This window comes from Ceratina calcarata, unplaced genomic scaffold (assembly GCF_001652005.2).
Source record: "Ceratina calcarata isolate Rehan_Ccalc_2016 unplaced genomic scaffold, ASM165200v1 scaffold93, whole genome shotgun sequence".
Classification (NCBI taxonomy): Eukaryota; Metazoa; Arthropoda; class Insecta; order Hymenoptera; family Apidae; genus Ceratina; species Ceratina calcarata.
In genome coordinates this window covers 426,325-445,873 of record NW_017180684.1, presented here as the reverse complement: position 1 = coordinate 445,873, position 19,549 = coordinate 426,325, and the positions used below count along the sequence as shown (strand labels likewise).

At 46.3% G+C, this 19,549-nt stretch overlaps 1 protein-coding gene across 2 annotated transcripts in view; it reads right to left on the bottom strand.

Annotated features, from left to right (window-relative positions):
* Positions 1 to 19,549, bottom strand: part of Rpb8 (DNA-directed RNA polymerases I, II, and III subunit Rpb8) — a 53,322-nt gene that overhangs the window by 28,172 nt on the left and 5,601 nt on the right. For both annotated transcript variants that reach the window (XR_001916937.2, XM_018035836.2), the window contains exon 3: positions 2,991 to 3,074. Coding sequence is in view for 1 of the 2 variants with exons in the window: in XM_018035836.2 (XP_017891325.1) it covers positions 2,991 to 3,074 (84 nt within the window). In the remaining variant the exon portion in view is untranslated. The remainder of the gene's footprint in view (positions 1 to 2,990; positions 3,075 to 19,549) is intronic.

The window sequence follows — 19,549 nt, the reverse complement described above, 5'->3', positions numbered from 1 at the left end:
CAGCGCAACGTCCTGCTTGCTCTTATTCTTTAATCTCGATATTCACGCACCTGTCACGACCTCGTCGCCTCTACGAGACGAACCCAGGGCACGGTGGTACACGTTCTCTCGTCAGCTACGTACACGACGACGTTGGTTCTTCATCCCTTCTCGTTCGCACTCGACGTCTCCCGCACAAAATGATCCGACGTAACACACCCCGAATCGCTGTGACTCGACATGTCCGTACGTCGCGCGACGTTTCGGGTCTACCGAAACGGAGCTCCGGAGAAAAAACCGTGACACGTAGCAGCACACCAGCGGAGGGAACCGGGCGGAAAAAGCGCGCGCGTTACGACGACGCGGCCGGGAACGTGAATACACGCGTCGAGATCCACGGACACCGACGCAAGAGCGAGAGGAGGCACACGGTGAAAGAAAAGAGGCACGGACACACACACGGTCGCTTCTTCTCTCGGCGAGCGAGTATCGCGCGACCGACACGGCTACGAGTCGTGGTCGTTTTGACCTTGGCATTGAACTTATGGGAGCTGCCGGGTGGAAGCAGGGAAGGGGAGCGGAATACGAGCACGATAGGAGGACGGTCGGAGGGGAGGGAAACAGAACGTGGTACGGGAAAGAAGGGGGGGGGGGGTCAAAAGGAGAAGAAGGGGGGAGATTGCGTCATCTCGCGCAAGCCTGTGCGCGCCGCGCGTCAATACAGCGGGATAGCCTGGCCCTATGAACTAACCTTCATTCCCCTACCCCGACGAGGCCGATTCTACTCTCCACGTATAATACGGTTCTCTCTGTCCTTTACAATGGACGTGCTCCTTCTTCCTGCAAAATCTATCCTGCCTCTTCGCTCTGCTCTTCGTAGCCAGCTGTAAACCGGCACCGGCGGCGGGGCGATCTCGCGTTTCTAATGCGGGTTACAGCGTAGCCATTATATTTTTATGCCCGGCTTTTATGAAGCGCGTTCGGAATTACCGCGTATGGATTTTACTTGGCTGTTCTCTGACGGTGTTACCAGATGAGGGGAAACGGCTCGAAGAGAGAGACGAAATCGAGTCAGACCAGCGGAATTGACAGGCAAGAGGTAGGGATCGAGAGAGACATCGTAGGGAAACCGTTCTCGGAGTAGCGGCAAGGAAACAGGATATGAATCTGTAAACACAGCGAGCGGGCAGGGGTAGATCGACGATGCGGTGCACCCCACCTTCTCCCACCCTGGGTGCCGATGGGTGTGACGCACCCACTCCCTCTGCAGCGGCCGAATCAACGAGATACATCCAGAACTATCCGTGGGGCGAGTCAAAACGACGATACTCAGGGATCGTGAGGGGTTGGGGGGTTTGCTGCAGCGTGACGTGGCCTTGGACGCACTTACGAATCTAATGCATGTTACCGCGAATGCCGTTTCTTTATCAACTTTAGATTCATCTCTCCTGATTAAAAACGTGAATCAGTATCCAACTTTAGATGAAACAGATTGCGACGACGCGGGTGACCGGGTGGCTCGATGTACATTGGGACAGACCGCGTTCCGGCATTTTATGAATATTTTTTCTTCCCCTGCTGATTCTCGTGTACTCGTTAATGACACCTTTGTTACGCGAATGAAAAGCAATGGTACAAATACTACCGGAGCGGGCGACCTTTAGCGTCAACTTACACACGGGGAGGAGATATAAGTAGAACGTCAGTTTGTACATCCGCGTTAACGTAAGCTTCGGTGCAGCTTTTCAAGCACGTAAACCGCGAAAGACTAACCTGACAGACAGTCGCTATTAATGAGAAAGCTTTGAGAAGATGACGAAAACGCGTGAAATCCTTCCTATTGAAAAGGTACTCGCGTATGGAAACGCGTCGCGACGAGAAAATAGTACGTTGACTTAAAAAAAGGAATAAAAGTCGACGAGCTTAACCAATGCCCATTAGCCAAGGTCGTTGCTTACGTTGGAACTCCGAAGAGACAGCACGTGTGTCTATTAACGCGATGCACGTGTCGCATTTAACAAAGATATTTATCTTCAGCATCGAATTTTCTCTTTCAACATAGTTTCAAAAGTCTCACAGAAACGAGGAGAAATGTGGAACAATTTTCGTCTACGTTCTGGCATTGGTTGCAAAACCGGAAGCAGAGGTATCCAAATTCTGTTCAAGGAAAATAGAAATTTCTAAATATCGTCGCAGTTGCCAACACACCTAACACGGTTTTATATACTTACTAGCATAAATCTATTTATTCTGCGTCGCGAAACTCTCTCTCTCTCTCTGTACGCATAATGATAACGGATGATCATCAACGTAATCGAATAACGCAACTTTGTGCAGAACGTATTCAGCCTCATTCGTCAAATATTAATTTGTGTGTATGACAAAGTACAATTCTCTGTATATATCATCAATTGTTAATTTATGTTAATAAAAATGGATCTGGCGTTTTAAACAAGTCAAACTGGACGTCAAATTCGTTTACATTGCAACGTTGAACGAGTCGTGACTTACATCGATCAGATGCACGCACGCGAAGTCGTTCGTGAGGTAAACAGGCATACAAGAATCCTGACAGCGCTTCTGCGCCGAGGCAAACAAAATTTTCATGCTATCCAAGTTATCCCATCATCAACAAACGTCGTTTAATTACTTGCCCCTCTTGACAACATTGTATAATTAAAATTCAGATTCTGTTTCTAACACGAGTATTCATAGAGACGAACTAAAAAATCCTGGCCATTAATCATACAAAGCTAGAACTCTCGAGCTTATACGATCTTAAGTGACGACGCGTCGTTAAAAACGCTCGAGTTTACTTTAAAAACATTTTTTTCTCGTCCGTCGGAATTTTCATTGCGTCAGATCTCGTAGCCGAAAAAAGAAAATGAACTTTGGGAACGATTTATACAAATGACTTCCATATGTGCTCCTCGGTACTATTTTTATCGGTTCAGCACAATGCATACTTAATTACTGATCGAACTTAAACAAAACGAGATAAGATCACTTACCGATCTCCATAGGGTAGAGCCAGCTGTTTATGTCCAGGATCAAATCCATCTTGAAGGACTCGGACTCGCAGTGGAGCCTGCTCACTGCGACCCATCATCATCGATCGTCGACCAGCCAAGGGAAACCGGAAAAAAAGAAGCAGGAATGTCGTCGTGGTTAGACGTCGTCGGTTCTACGAGCGTGTATTAATATTGACGCTACACATGCGAGCACTGTATACCATCGTGTTCAACGCGAGATCCAACTAATTCTAACCGGAGGCAATTGCGTTACGAAAAAAGCTAGACATCACGTGATGGTATACGTGTCACCCACGGATGACTCATAGACTTCGGCAAACTCTTAGCGTCTAAACAACCGGGAACGAAGAGTGAAATGGGGGAATAAAAAAAAAAACGGGGCGAGTTTCTGGCTCTCGGTTTGCCGGTGACACCGTCAGCTAAGTGGAGCTGATCACAAAACGGTTCGCGATTACGAGCGAAACTCTTCCACGTAAGCAACGAGGAAGGCACGAAGAACACTCGTCCCGGAACACGTAGCAGCTACATTATTTACGATCGTTAAAGCGTGCGCGCGCGTTATTGTTTACACGTGCGCTGGTAGCGTGCACGTAAATTTCATTGGTAATTACCCGATCAGAAATGCCTGTGTTTCTGTTGAACACTTTCTTGTCACAATTACCGAAACGATTATTCTGTATCTCTCGCTACGCGACATGAACTTCGAGGTAAATACATGTCTCCCGTACCTTAGATAACGAAAAAGTAATTTTCTGATAAAGCTCGATTGAAGACTCGTCGATTAAAAAAATCAACCGGAAGTCGGATTACACCGTATCGAATGTCGGATCTAGGATTACGATCCGCGGGTTCGTAAACAAGGTGTCCTTGAAACCGTCGGCGCATACTCGCGACGAGAACTGTTCCGTGTAACGAGACCGGAGAGACACGATTCACCTGATTTTCGTTCGCGTTCGAGCAATAATTTCGTTATTAGCGGTCGCGGTGTGGGACGAAGTCGTTCTAATTACATAATTCGTCCTTGCACGAGCGCCTCGTCTTCGCTACGCCATTGTGTGGGACCGACCAATAAGACTTTTTGCCGCAAATATGGACCCGTCCGCGTGATGTGGCAACTTGGAATCTGCTCCGCGGGTCGCTCTCCCCGGGGCACGAACGTCGCGATTTTCCTTGGATTACACGCGTTAAACGCGAGCCGGTGGAACAGAGGGCGAGGTAATACGATACTATAATTCAGGCAAGGCGTGAAATAACAGACATCCACCGAAATGAAATTGCATCGCGGGAAAACGACACGGGAACACCGCGGACAGTTTGATTTACCGCCCCGGGAAACGTCAACTTTCCCGTCTGCGCAACAAGAAGATTACTTCGCGCGGACGAATCAATCTGCGGATAAGGGGAATTCGATTCTTGCATCATTCAATCTCTAGACGTTGCACCGATCGAACGCACAGATAATCCGATCATGCAATAACATCTGAAATTGTACAGTTCTCTTCGATACATGGAAATGAAACTAACGATCAATTGTCGAATGTATTTTGTAATAAATATTTATATAGAAAGTTCGTGCTTATTATTTCGCGATAGATGAACGGCGTACGATGCTCGTTCGGGAAATCACCCAGGGACGGGTCTAATTTGTATGTATCTCATTGTCCACATCGGATTTGCGTGAATTAATGAAATGTCTTTCCTCGACGTGACTCAGTATACATTTTAAGTGTGCAGCATTATGCGTCGATCCGCTCCAACGACAGGCCCATAAACGTAAACGACAGTTTCCGAGCGCAATTATTCTTAGTTTTCTACAGTAAAAGTACAGTACTCGCCAAGAGTACGAAATTCAATGTTCGCCAATCGTTTTAGGAAGAAACTGTGAACCATATGGTACATACCGAGCAGCTGGTAACCTTGTTACCAATAAATACAATTGATTTTTTAACAGGTATCGATTCCAATTTAATTCAAGAATGGAATTTGATCTGCTCGGCGCTGATACCTCGAGATTTAAAACCCACTCGACCTCATCGATATTCGGATGATTTCAATGATAAGCAGTAATTTCGCGATAACAAAAACGGTTTATCGAAAATGAAACGATTTCGGGTGCAGCCGGACGGAAAATGGGAGCGAAAACACGAAGACAATGCAACGCAAATAGTCGTCACCGGCAACGCGTTCTGTATTTCTACGGTTAATTCGCGCATTCCAGTCCTGCAGCGTTTCCCGAGAAGAAATATCAAAGAAAACGGAACGCCGCAAAGATATGACGGTAAACAGTAGTAAAGGGGGTGTGAGGAGCAAATTGAGGCAAAAAATATGGTACGAAGTTATCGCACTGATGGACGCAGACGTGAACCGTGTACTTCAATGTTAAAAAACAGTTCATCAGATATATTCTTGACTGTGCGATATCGTCAAGTTTAGTAAGGAACATTGAAGTATCTACGTTTTTCTACGTGATCGTTTCTGTGCTTCCAGCTACTCACGCTAATCGGTCGATCGTCAATTAGAATTCCACGGATCACGCGAAGGTAGATAGTCGTCACCTCGCCAGATGGTTTCCACTTAAATCCTCTTTCTCTAATTCTCGTACGTTACACACGAATCCTATCGTCCATCCAGCCGCAGTGATCTTGTTCCACATCCTTTCTTCTCCAAAATCCTTGTTCTTCGACCTCTTCCAGAACTTGGTACAATTTTACTCGACGAAACGTGTGTGCGTGAACCGATAATCGCATTGTGCACCGTCCTCTGCACTCCACGAGCGATGATCAAAGGATCCAGGCAAAGATCAAGGAGGAAGGAGAGACGGGGGTTAGTTAACGAAGAGAGAGAGAGAAAGAAAGAGAGAGAGAGGCAGGAGAGCGAAAGAGCGAGAGAGAAAGAGAAACACAGATCCCGAGACTGGCACACGGTGGACTGATCTGTTCCTCGTTGCTGACGTTGCCACCAGCTGCTCGACTTCTATGTGCCGATGGAGAGAGAGCAACGACGACCTTTACGGTCGCCCGGTGGTACGAGTTCTCCAACGAAACGCACGGAACCTGCCTCTCTAACCCCCACTTCGCCGGTCGTCTCTCACCCTCTAACCCCGGTCACCCCTCTCTACAACACCAGATAGAACCACCCTCCCGCCGACGCTTCCTCTCCATCGCTCTTGTCACACCGGCCGTACACAATCGGCTATAACCCTCCTTCTCCTTCTCTCAACCCCGAAATGCTCAAGCCCTTCACCTACCCCTTCTCGATCCTTGTTCTCCACCTGTCGCACTCTGGCTCCCTCTGTTTTCGTTCCTGTCTTCGCGAAAGGGCAGGAGGGGTGGTCTCCGGCTGGTCCTGGCGAACCCCTCTTCTCTCCCCCCCCCCCTCCCGAGAGATATACTCCCACGCAGGAGATCATCCGTGTCCCTTCTTTCTCTGGGTTTCTTTAAATTCACAATTGACAGGGATCGTGGGCTCGCTTCTTCGAGCAACGCTAATTGTAAGTAACAAATGAAACACGGATTCTTTTCGTTTCCATGCCGGTTAAATTGGACCTGTCTCGGTCTCAAGAACCGGTATTAATAAGAACTCGTTAAAAAATATCCGCACCATCTTCTCGCAATTAACAAGCATACGACATTTTCCACGCATACCATATCTTCTTATGAATCGTACAGTCGCTTGCCTGCCGCGCGACGTACGGTACAACGACGGATACTCGGCGTTTACTCGAGAGAAGGCGTGTATCGTTCCAATGGTCGAGAGGCCATGTCAGCTGGTCCTCCAAAGCGCGAGATACGTGATGACGCCTCTTCACGGTCAACTAATGGCAACCGAAGAGCTCGTCGAACAGAATACAAGGAATCGGAATCCATTTCCCCGCCCTTCATCCGTGCTACCCTCTATTTCATCTTTTAACTGCCCTCTCACCTTCACAGAACCCTGCCACCTCTCTCACGCCGCGGTCCCTTTAAAATTTACTTCCCACCGAAGCAAGGGAGTCGAGGGACGACATATCTTATTGCGTGGGCCGATCAATTTTAATTCACCATGGGAACAACATTCGTTTGACACCGATACGAACATGTATTGGGAAAATTTCGGCTGCGATCTTTTGAGAACGGTTTCACAGAGAATAACTAGGAGCACACATGTGGACACGACAATGCACCACGTACTGGATTCCAAAGCGAACGAGCACGTCGTTGACGTTTCTAGCCAGCTGGCTCGTCGTCGTTAAAGGACGACTCGACGGAAAACGGGGAGGAAAATAAAGCAAGAAAAGACAAAGCGAGAGAGAGAGAGAGAGAGAGAGAGAGAGAGAGAGAGAGAGAGAGAGAGAGAGAGAGAGAGAGAGAGAGAGAGAGAGAGAGAGAGAGAGAGAGACAGAAAGAGAGATGAACGACGACCTTTACGGCCGGCCGGTAGTTAGAGTTCTCCAACGAGAAACGCACGAAACCTGCCCACCCTCTGTTATCCCTCTTACACCCTCTTTACGCTTTCTCTCTAGTCACCGATCACGATCGTCGTCCTGTCTCCGTCCCACTTAGCCAGCTTCCATCCTCGTTCAGAGAAACGCCCACGCTTCACGTATCCTCGTCTAGCCTTCACCCTCGTAGCTTGATCCTTCTCTAGTTCACGGTGAAGGTAGCGGATACCAACCCCTCGATGCATCCCGGCGGTCGGACGGAGACGCAGATAGATTTACCCCCACCAATGCCAGGGGCGGCGCTGAGCCACCCTCTGACCTTACTTTTCTCCTCTTTCGTTGTTTCACTCGTGCTCGCCCCTACGTTTCCTCATCTCGCTCTTCGTTAAGTCTCTCCCTCGCGCCCTCTGCGGCAGGTACACACGTTGATACATCGTTTTCTCGTGTCTTTTGCCAGACAAGTTCCTTTATCCAACGATACTACTCTTCCTTTCTCGCACTGTCTATCTGCGTCCAGGGGAATATTATTCCCTGATTCCTCGTTTCTTTTATTTCCGCACGAACTTCTTCGTACACCTTCCGACCAAATTCGACTGGACTCAGAAACAGGTAGATTTACTTTTCCCAAGCGTTTAATTCGAACGCACGCTCTATCCTTAATCAACGAGGAGTCGAATGACTTATAAATAGTTTAGTGTTCGATAATCCATCGGCTTTATTTAACGGCATCATCAAGTGCTTACTCTCCAAGCGTACATCATGAATTACCACGAAAATAGACTTGTATTTCCTATACTTAGGATGCACGTGGAACGGACAGTACACACGACCGCTATCTATATGCTAATCGAGAAACGCGTGTTTCCGCAAACGGACAATGTCATGCGGTACATAAAACATCCTGCAATCTAGTTTTGCAAATCATTCTAAAAATACGGCTGTTAAATTGTGAACAAAAACTTGAACAGCTTGGCTGTTACAATTATAAGAACGTCTTCTAACACAATGTTATAAATATATAAAACGTCATTTAATTATTGCTTCCCGTTCAAAAGAATTGCCGATAAACGGATTGAATATTGGAAATTGCAGATAAACCTAAAGAGAAACCTGAAAACGTTTGACCGTTCGGCCACGCGATTGCCCGGATTCACCGGGACGAAACACGATCCCCATGGTGATTCCTCTGAGAGCGAGGCGCTACTTCTAAATCCACCCGCTAAAAACTTCCAATCAATATCAATATCGACCACTGGCTCGCTCCCCTAGTCCGGACCGCATCCCCGTTTATATACCCATGACCAATATCCCGGAGGAAAATCGTCCCTCTTCTCCCGTTGTTCGTTCTCCTTTTACTCATCGACGACGCCGGAGCAAGAATTAAGTTTAAACAGAAAAAGGAGGAGTGAGGAACGCGGAGAAGAATAGACCGCGAAAAAGGGACAGGGAAAACACGTAGACACGCGAGTACAAGAAAAAGGGAGCAAAAAGCCTTGATGCGAAAGGGGTGGCCGAGCGAGTAAGAGGTCGGGTAAAGGGTGAAGCCAGGCTCTGCGAGAGGGACAGAGAAGGGACAGGACCGTGGACGGGATGAGACGTGGGGTTGGAGTTCGGTACGAGGGCTTCCCAACTGCGCAGTGTCGCTATCCGCTATCGACCGGTTCGCAAGCGCTATAAATACTGGGCACCGGGCTCTCGCCACCCCTGGCACACACCCCCGGCCACCCACGCGATCCCCGTGCTCGCCGCACGGCCGCCCCTCGCCCACCAACACTTCTATGCCTGCAGCCTCCCTCTTTGCCCCCTCGTAATCCTCTTGCCTGCTACCAACACCACCGGGTTCGTACATATATACGCGGGACACGGAGGGGCGGGAAACCTTGACCTTCAAAAGAGCCACGGAGGGCGAGGGTGGTGGCCACCACCTACCGCCGGTGACGCATCTCCCGCACCCCCGGCCGCCGCTATGCTCCGTTAGCTCACCCGTCTTTCTCTTTCTCGCTTCTTCTGTGCCAAACCTTTTAATTCCAGATACGCGACGATCAAATACACGCACGCTTTTTTTTAGACAAACGTTTTCTTACACCTGTTCGGTTTTCGGGCTTCGCACAGACGCCGAGAAATGACGCATCGACGTATTCTATCGAACTTTGTCGCGCCAGTAGATAAGTATTATACATACAAGAATGCGATAAGATTACTTTTAATATTATGCAATTTCGATAAGTTGGACGAGCAAATTGGGAAGGTTTTAATGACGTACAATTTCGGTAATTCTCGCTCTTTCCCAGCCTGCCCATTATCGACCCATGGGCAAAGATTATAAAGCTCTCCATTATTAACGCCCATAAGGGAGATCGGTAGACGGTGCTACTTAGCATTGTTACCAGTTTTTCAAATAGAAACAAAACGTCTCACTGAATACAATGCAACAATAGAATACAATTTCGAATGCGATGACTTGAAAAGAATTCGTGTCGAAGCATGAATCTTTGCTCGGAGGTACATTACGTGTCAGTGTGCGAAGCAGATTGCCTCGGAGAAGCGAGATAAGAGGGAACAAAATGAATCAGGAGGAAACACACAGATACGACGACGCCGCGCGGAAATTGAAGACGAAAGAGAGGACGGACACGTTCGGTGATCGATTTAATAAAACAGCGCACACATCGAGCCTTACACGTCAGCCAAATTGACGATCAGCGAAGCCACTCGATGAGTCGAAGGTCGATCCCACGTAACGAATTATCGAGACCTCGCGTACTTCTCCTTCCACACAGCTCTATCATCAACGATCTAGAATCTAAGCTTTCTTTCACGCCTCGAGAACGAATCTAAAGAACCACGTCTAATCTCCTGTCTGGTTTCATTTGATATTTTACTGGTCCTTTCGGTCTCAGAAATATGCAAATTTAAAAATCATACATACTTGATACACTTTTTATCTTCGTGCATGAAACGACATGCTCGCGCATCGAACATCAGATAAAATATTAGATTGAGCAACAAATTAGAGGAGGACTTTGAATTTCTTCGACAAGAATAAGTGCATACAACATCTTCTACCGACTTCATTCTATTTTAAATTATTGAATTTGTACGAGAAGTGGTATTTCCCTTTTTGTAAAGCTTCATGTTTGTTCACTTACGCGGTGGAGGGCTCCCCGAAGCTCGTCATCGCGATTGCGTAATTGAAAAGAACTCGTAGTGGCAGAAAAATTATTGTGCCTTCCGTGCAAACAGCGGCGAATCTTTTTCACTAGCTGGAGGGTATATTTTCAGTCACGAGCTAAACGAGCCAGTTCTAATTGCTCCGACCCGAAAAAGAATGTAACATTCGAAACGAGGAAAAAATGGAGAATTCAGTTCACTTGAAAAGGATCAAGTATTTTGATAGTGCAATTTATAATTCTGAAAACTCAATTTCGGAGAATATATTTACGATTCAAAAAGCGAATGAAGACTAGGAATATAAAATACATGAAAAAGAAGCTCTCTGTGAAATATAGGAATAACTGAACGAGCTCGATCAAACGACATTTAATAAAATCAAACAAGAATCATGTGAAACATGATTCTTATTGATTAATCCTGTATTGCTCCATGAGACTGTAAAAATGTGAAAATATCGGATACGTTCGTGAAACTCTTAAAAATCGGAGAGCTCTCGTGCAGAGTGAAAAAAATTGGGAATATATTTTTTCCCCTCGAGCGTTTAACCGAAAAACGAACAGGACCCTCGTCGTTAATTCCTCATCGAGCGACCGCGGTGTATGAATAATCCCCGGCGCGCTTAAAAGTTCGCCACGGACCGCGATTCTCGCATAAATCTCTTGCCGGTGAAGTCGAAAGGCGTGTACGAAAATAAATTCATCCGTCGGACAAGCCGACGTTCTGCCCGCGAAAGATACAAAGAGACCAGAGTGAGAGTGAGAGAGAGAAAGAGAGAGAGAGAGAAAGAGGGAGGGAGAAACCGTGAAAACCAGATATACAAGAGAAGAGAGGGTTGAAGAGGCGACCACATGTTGGCTCGTAACGCTCCTCTTCTTTTTGCTTGTTCTACGAATTTCACTGAGACAAAGAGGAACCCTGAGGATGTGACCGACGATATGGGCGTGTTCGAATCCCCATAGTATTTCGAAGCATTGCGCAACATTGCTGTTGCCGGTTCTTCCTCGGTTCGTCAGCTGGTCTCAAGGTCGACCGGTTCCACAGACCTCGAATCTCTCCTCTCGTTAGGCCCGTGGTATCAGGCACGCTTTCGCGAGGACATCTTAGAAACTGGACGAGAGACTCGAAGTTCGCATGTGCCTTGCTACTTGCCAATATCATGGATTGCGATATACAGTCGTATACATGTGGGAGAAAGTTTTAATGTGTCGTCGTACGTGCATAGCTGGAGATGTTACAAGAGTGCCAGAGAACGAACAAGGAGTTATGGTATATTTAAATGTCGAATACGGTAAAAATTGATAGAAAATGGAATGTTAATAGTTGTCTTGGATGGTTTAACAAGCAAGAGAAATGCATGCGCGTAGGAATAACAAGAAAATTATTATTAATCACCGGACATTTCTCAGCCGTACAGGAAAAGTCAGTCGGTTAAAACGTTCGTTAAACCGTTCCGCTTTTTCCAAGCGAATAAGAGGTATTCTTTTAATTATTCCATGGAATTAATTGTCGCTAATGCGTGTCGGCGGAACTCTCGGATAAAAAGAGGAGAGGAAAAAAAGACGGAGAGCACTTGGCTGAAGAATGTATCGCGAATAGAAGTACACGAGAAATTATTACGGATTGACGAGAACGACGGGAGGAAAAAATTTCATTAGATCCGGCGAGGAATTATTGAGAAGAGTTTCCAGGAACGATAAGCACTTCATTTGTCTGGCTGTCGAAGTGGGTTCAGCCGAACGGAACTGTTTTCAATATCGATCTGCCCTACCAGTTCCGGGACTAACTACTGACGACACTGATCCAGGCTAAATATCGCTGCTGCGCCTCTCGGGACGCGAGGAACGATGCTGCAACGATGTCTCGCGTAAAGCCGGCTTTTAATTACAGATCATTTATTTGAATTGCTCTCTGTATGAAATAAATTATTAATTCTCTCAGATCAGAGTTTCATTAGACATCGTCGTTATTAAACGACAAAAATATGAAACTTGACGGCCGACAGACGGTTTTTCAATTAAACGGTGGATGCGCGTCCACTCTAAAAATAGAACAAATTTTCAACGTCACTCGCGAGGAAGACTCATCAATTCGTATTATACAATCCGCACGTACACGTCGCTGCACGTCTGTCGGCTGATTAATTGCCGGTAACACGATTTCCTCTCGACGTATCTTTTGACCTTTTCTACGCGCGCGGAACAAGTGCCCGGGCCGCCATTGTTTCAACAGGAACGCGTACCTCCTTTAGGATAGATCCTTGCTATTGACACGTAGATTCCGTGAACTACTTCACCAGCCCCGGGATTAATTAAAACTCGATGAAAATTGAACTCGGTCTCGTAGCCGACTTCGAACGAACCGTAGAGAACGTCCGGAGGAGATCGTAAGAGGGAGAGTGAAACAGAGGGACAGATGATGATTCGAGGTTTACGAAGCAACCGGTTCTGATCCGCGGCTCGAACGGCAGAAAATAATGGCCAGGATAAAAATTACGGTCATAACTTCCTGAGGAAATATTCTACATGTGACCGATAGTTAAATTGCACGTCGAAATGGAGTAACGAGAAAGCATCGGGAAATTTCAACGAATAATTGATTCCGACTGATACCGGGGACGTAAATGTCCCCCCAGAGAAATTATATTGTTTCGTTGCCTGTCAGGCACACAATCGTATAATTAGCTACGCATAATTCCGATGACATGAGTACAAAGATATATTGATGAAAAATTGCAGCAGAGTTCATAGAGCATTCACTCGGGAACGAGAATGTTAATGCCTCGCGACGTCTGTAGGTTGATCAGGTATTACTTGTCAGACGTGTTAACAGCTTCACACGGTTGACATTTCCAGCCGTGTTCTGCATAGAAATTCTTTACCCGAGATACTCATCAGTCAAACTTAAAATAAACCTAGTATACCACCCCATATTCTCATACCGTGTAATACTGGAGGCAGCTCCTCAGGCGTTAAAAGTGTGGACAGGATAGAAATGTTCAGCTATACACACGGTACGCTGGAAGCTGCTTCCTCGTATCCTCTAAGGATACATCTTTTAAAGGCTAACAAAAATGTATGGAAAGTACACGAGCGTTGGCATCGATCTCAGCGAACTAGTAGGAAAAATTCGAGCATCGATCACGAGGAAGTGAAACGGCGGCGTTTGCGCAGGTTGATTACACAGTGCCGTCGCTTGATTTTCACGTTCGTTCCCCTAATCGCGCGATTTAGGGGACACCTAAAGACCCTCGCGAGTACCCAAACACGAATCATCGGTTAAGATTCGCCAACTACGTAATTTCTCCGACAGCGTAACGTGTTTCTACGACGCAACTTCGAGAGAACATCTGTGGACGTTGGAATTTCGTGGAATCGTGGAAAGAGCATGCCCTCGTTTACTGAATCGCCTCGAATCTTGTCACGGATTCGTTCACTGGCAACGAAGTATCAATTGAACGTTAGTCGCGGATTCGCATACGTGGAAATCCCATAAACGAAATTATTAAAAAGTCGCGAACCCTGTTCTACTTTTATGCTCCGTTTCTACGCGGCTCTGACAAATTGTAATTCGATGTCTTGTTTACTTTTTCGATAACTAGTCATAACGTGATACGTACGTTACACGTCTGCGCGCATAGTTTCGTTCCGTGTTGCTAAATAATTTATTGCCGGAACAATGGCGCGTGGTATTGAAAAGTTTTCGGTCGAAACTGGGTCCGGGAAATATCGAAAGAGATAAGGGACGCCAAGTACGATGAAATCGAAACGATTTATCGTCGGCCACGCGTGCGATCTGCGTTCTACACCTATTATTTCACGTGGCAACGGTCCGAGATATTCGTACAGGCGATAACATAGTGCAACAAAACGTGTCGCATTAGTATTTGAATGGTAGTGGAACTTTTTGACGGAACTCAATGCTCGAGGCGTGTTAAAATCGCTTTCCGCATTTTAATAATTCATACATACGCCTACATTCGCGTTTCTAAGTCGAGATTTGCTTTACATTATAAAAAGAAATATAGGAATAGCAAAACGTAGAACGCAGTAGTCGGATGGAATTGTATAGTATAAATCGAGAACAACTACGAATTCGTTTGAATTACTTGTTGCGGTATGCGCGGACCGTTTGAATTCCATCTGGCTTCGCTCTCGCATGATACGTAATCTCTGTTCTCTACCTGATTGCCGGTTCCACGGGGAGCGATATTCCTCTGGAACGACGCGATTTCATAGTAGATCCAGACCGTTCAAAAGTGATTCCCGTTGTCCTTCGTCACTTCGCTGCGAATTCGCGTGTCTCCATGATGATTCCTCCTCGAGCTTTTCACGCACACACGCACGCAGACGCGGCACCAGCACGACGACGACGCAGTGCTGCCAAAGAGAGCTGACCCGGAGACCGGGAGCCGGCGATCACCGTTACAGCGGTCTTTCGAATACGCATCCCTCCGACGACGCGCGATTCGAGTCGACGAAGAACTTGACGAAGAAACGTCGCGATTTGGTCATGATGAGAAAAATGCCGAACGCGGCGGGACGGACGAGCGCGTAACGAAACCGCGGATAAACGGAGAAGAAGGTGAAGGCGGCACGATTCGCGGTCGCACGGAAAGGTTGCCGGCTGCCGCCGCCGCCTTGGCACTGGCAGTGGCCCTCGCCTCGCGCCTAGCAACACCGAACGCCAAACTGTCGACTCGCCGAAGGCAGCCGGCACCGCACCACCGTGCCCCCCTTTTCAATAGACGTGTCCTCCTCTAGCACTCGTCCCGTCTTACTCGTCCGAGCGGTTAGCTCTCTCGCTCACGCAACACTTCTTTCCTTCTCTCTTTCTCCCGTACTGCCTCCCGCGTGTTCGACGCGACCATTTTCTTTTTCCGCTGGCAACATTCGCGCGATCGCGATTTATATTTGTCCCTGTCTCACGAACGAGCACTCATTCCTCCGTCGCTTTTTCTCGCATTGCGCGCAATTGCTGGCGAACCAGCCGGCCGCGGGAACAACGGAACCACTGCAAAAGCCGGCAACCGGTACAGACGCGAAGGATCGAGCCCATCGGCTGGCCACAGATTGATACAATGCAAGAAATTCTTCGTTTCTAACACTTTCGATATTCCTGTCGTCGTATGGCACGAGATACTACGTTTCTGAGATTCTTACGTAATCAATAATGATCTGTGAGGTCTATTTGTATTCTGGAGTAAGCAACAAACATCTTTGACCCGATCGTCGAAACGCGATCTTTTTGCTATGACGACAGTATTTTCAACGATAATAAAAAAGAATTCAGGGACGAGTTAAATACAAATATAGATCCTCGCCTCGTCGAGGATATTGAGAAATATTTCCATGATATGGATTCATTTTTCAATTCTAAGCAAGAGAAGCACGAGACGTAAAATAACTGTTTTCAGGAAACGCGTTCCCCCGAAGCCGTAAATTACGTTCAACTTTTTATACAACTGCATGAAATTTTTACAGTGAACTACGCGACGCATCTACTATTGAAATACGGCATAACTACCCTCCTTTGTCAGTTGATAAAAGGCACCCGTGGAACACCGACCTGACGTAAACGGCTGCGTTTGTACGACACAATACCAAAATTACTCGAAATCATCTGATGTAATTCTATTAACTGAATTAACTCGAATAAACGCGTCTGCTTAATACAATTTTATTCTGTCCTAACAACGAACAAGAGATACGTCCCAATTTCTACTCAATACCATAATTTTCTATAATTTTATATCATCTTAAAATTATAGAAAAATTAGCCAGTGGAAATTGCGACGTGTCACCCTGGTAACCTCGTCCGCGTGTACACGTTTACCGATTTCCTTGATATCCCTTCCGTTTTCTTTTCTCCTGCTCGTTCGTCTCGGGCGAAATGGGTCACGGTGCAAAAGCGGAGGAGCAAGATGGGACGGGAATGACGGCGACAAGGAGAAAACCCGAGGACGAGGATCACGCGCGACGAGTACGTGCTTCGCATCCGGCGACGCGATGCGTTCCGTTCGCCATCGCCTGATTAACTCGACATCATTTATCAGATTAAATGGATAATGCTGGCCGGCGCGGTGTCTGACGTAACGCCGCGCTCCCAGCCGCTTCTCAAAGATTCTTTATTATCTCACCGCGGACAAGGTGTTACGCAATCCGGTGACCACTAAAATTGGAACCTGACGATCGATCGCGTTAACGAGTTCATTGTGTTCGAAACGCAGCAGGGCTCGGCGTTGTATAACATCGGCGAATAATTTCGATATCAAGAAAGAGGCAACTCTTCAATGGAAATTTTACTTCAGAACTCTTTTCATATATTTCAGCAGAGATTCTTATGAACATTCTGAGGGTTGCTCTCAGACGAATTAAATACGACCGGTTTTAAAATGAATTTTTAAGATATTGCACTTTCGCAGTCAGTGCGAAGTTTAATGAACCCTGTACATGCATACGACTTACTAAATCTACAAATGTTTCAAATTTTTATTAGATAAATAGAAGTTAAAACAAAACCGGCCGTTTACTTTTCTCTTCACAATTTTGACTAATAGAAATTTGTATCAAATTATTTGTAAGCAATAGATAGTGAAGCCTTGTAGAATTTCACAGGAAAATATGTTGTTCCAATATTAGAAAGATGTCTATATACTTTCTAGACCCACTGTGTGATGAGCTACCCTATGGCACACCTGAGAGAATGACTTAAACGACAAAATCACAGTCATCTCGCCATGATCGCATGGCTCAACCGGTAATTAGAGTTTACGGCAGCCACGTTGATTAGATCGTTAAAGGAACTGTTATGGCGACTAAATACAGTCGAGCCACTCCCACTCGTCTTCGTTGAATCGCAATTTGATACAGAACGTTATTCAGGACCGCGTAACTAGAACATACCTGCCACTAGACCACGGCCCTTACCAACTTCAAACTGAACACGAACTTTGGTTTACAATTTGTAACTCTGAGAGAATGATTACGATATTGCATGGGAATCATAAAATAGTTTATTGAGAAGAATCAATACCTCTGTTGATACCTAACGATTACATGCACGCTGCCACTGTTTAATAATGTCTCCTCGGTAGAGAAACGATGCTTGATTTCAAATTACGATGCGACAATCGTGGTGTCCCTCGAACAGGGTACGAGTTTTCCTAAAAACGAAGACGTGGCACGCATGTATGCATGATTCTTGGACAGAAGCAGGAAATTATTAGGTCCGCCAGCGATCTGCTTGAGTTGTCCGAGTAAATTGCTCGAATTACCTCAGCACCCGACAATGGAAGGTGACCTACTAGCAGGAACGATCTCTCCAAAGAATTGTGCAACTTTCAACTTTACAATATTCGCTTATTTCGATGTACAATTACAAGCTGCGTCGTTATCTCTAAAAAAATATTGAAAACCGTTTCAACGCGCGATACATTTGATTCTTGGCACGGATAGAGGCAATGAAGCGACTTAACGTGGAAATTTGCGAGACGATCGTTGTGATATGCGTAAAGTAGCATATCATTAGCTCGAATTCTCTCGTTTAGATTTGATCTTCGTTCCCACTTCCCTCGACTTCACGTTTCTGAAATACTACGGAACGACGTGGCACGTTCAGTTGAAAATACAAATATTTCGGACGAGATGCACGAGATATAAAATTTACGAAGACTGTTCGGTACTAGTCGGACCTATCGAAACCTTCTATAAATGCCGTTGGTACAAATTTAGTCGATTCGCGAGAGACACTAAAAACCGTGGCACGATTGTAGTTGCCGGCCAAGGTCGTGGCCTTAATCGTTATTGGGCGCCCGAGTCATGTATACATGAGCCATACATGTATACCAGATGCTCTCTAGGATTTAAAGTTCCTCCAACCAGCAGTCGTTGCATCGACTTCGGGGAGCACTCTAGACGAACGATACGCCAGTGAGGAACGTCCTCCGACCATAACCGAATAAATGGATTTGGAACTCTGAATCGAGGGGCCAATTATGTTTCCCGCGTCGTTAACAAGGACAGTCTCGTCGAAAGGTGATGATCGACAGATCGGTTCGAATCATGTATGCTCTTTGAACTATCTGCGATCGAAGGTAAAGAGCGATCTTTGGGTTCATCTGGAAGTCAGAAATTGACGAGACGGAATTCGTTCGTAACAAGATCGTCGAGTGCGCGATGAGGATTGAAAGAGAGTTGACCCAGCGGCGATGATTCAATACCGATAATCGATCGTCCTTGACGATGGTCGATCGTCGCGGCCGGCCTTCGTGCCAGTCAGACACGCTTTGAACCTCTCTTTTATGCCTCACTTGATGAAGTAAAAAAGCACCGAAACACAAGCTACGGGAGGAGAGAGCGTCGTTAACGTTATCTCTCTCGTCGCTTGCTCGAGCTCGGAAAAGAAATTTGTCCTCGACTCGCCGAGGCCGATACGTGATCAAAACTTGAAAAACTGCGAACAGCGAAGGAAGGCAGATTCGTAAAACGTGAATTCGAGATTCCGTTACGAGGCGTGCGTAAAATTAAATCCCGCGAAACGATTTGCTGACGACGATCATTCCGACTCATTTTATATTATGATCCGCGAAAATGGAAATGAAGTAGATATCGCGTGTCAGAGAGGAGGTGAAAGAAGAAGAGAGGGAGCGAGAGGAAATCGGAGGAGAGAGGCACGCCCTGTTCTATTGGAATATCACGTCGGTGAAACGGTCGGCCGTCAGAAACAAGAGGCCGGATTAATGCAACGAATTAATGATATATCATTTCCTCTGTGTGTGCCTTTGTCTCACCCTTTCTCTCCGGTGAAATGCCTTTCACCGCTTCCATGCTATATCCACAAAAGCGGACTCTCGTTTTAACCGATTAATACGATTTTATATAGATATCCAGTTACTTTTAGGAAGATCGAGGCAAAAGCTTTCTTTCGACGAGGTACAATGCTACCC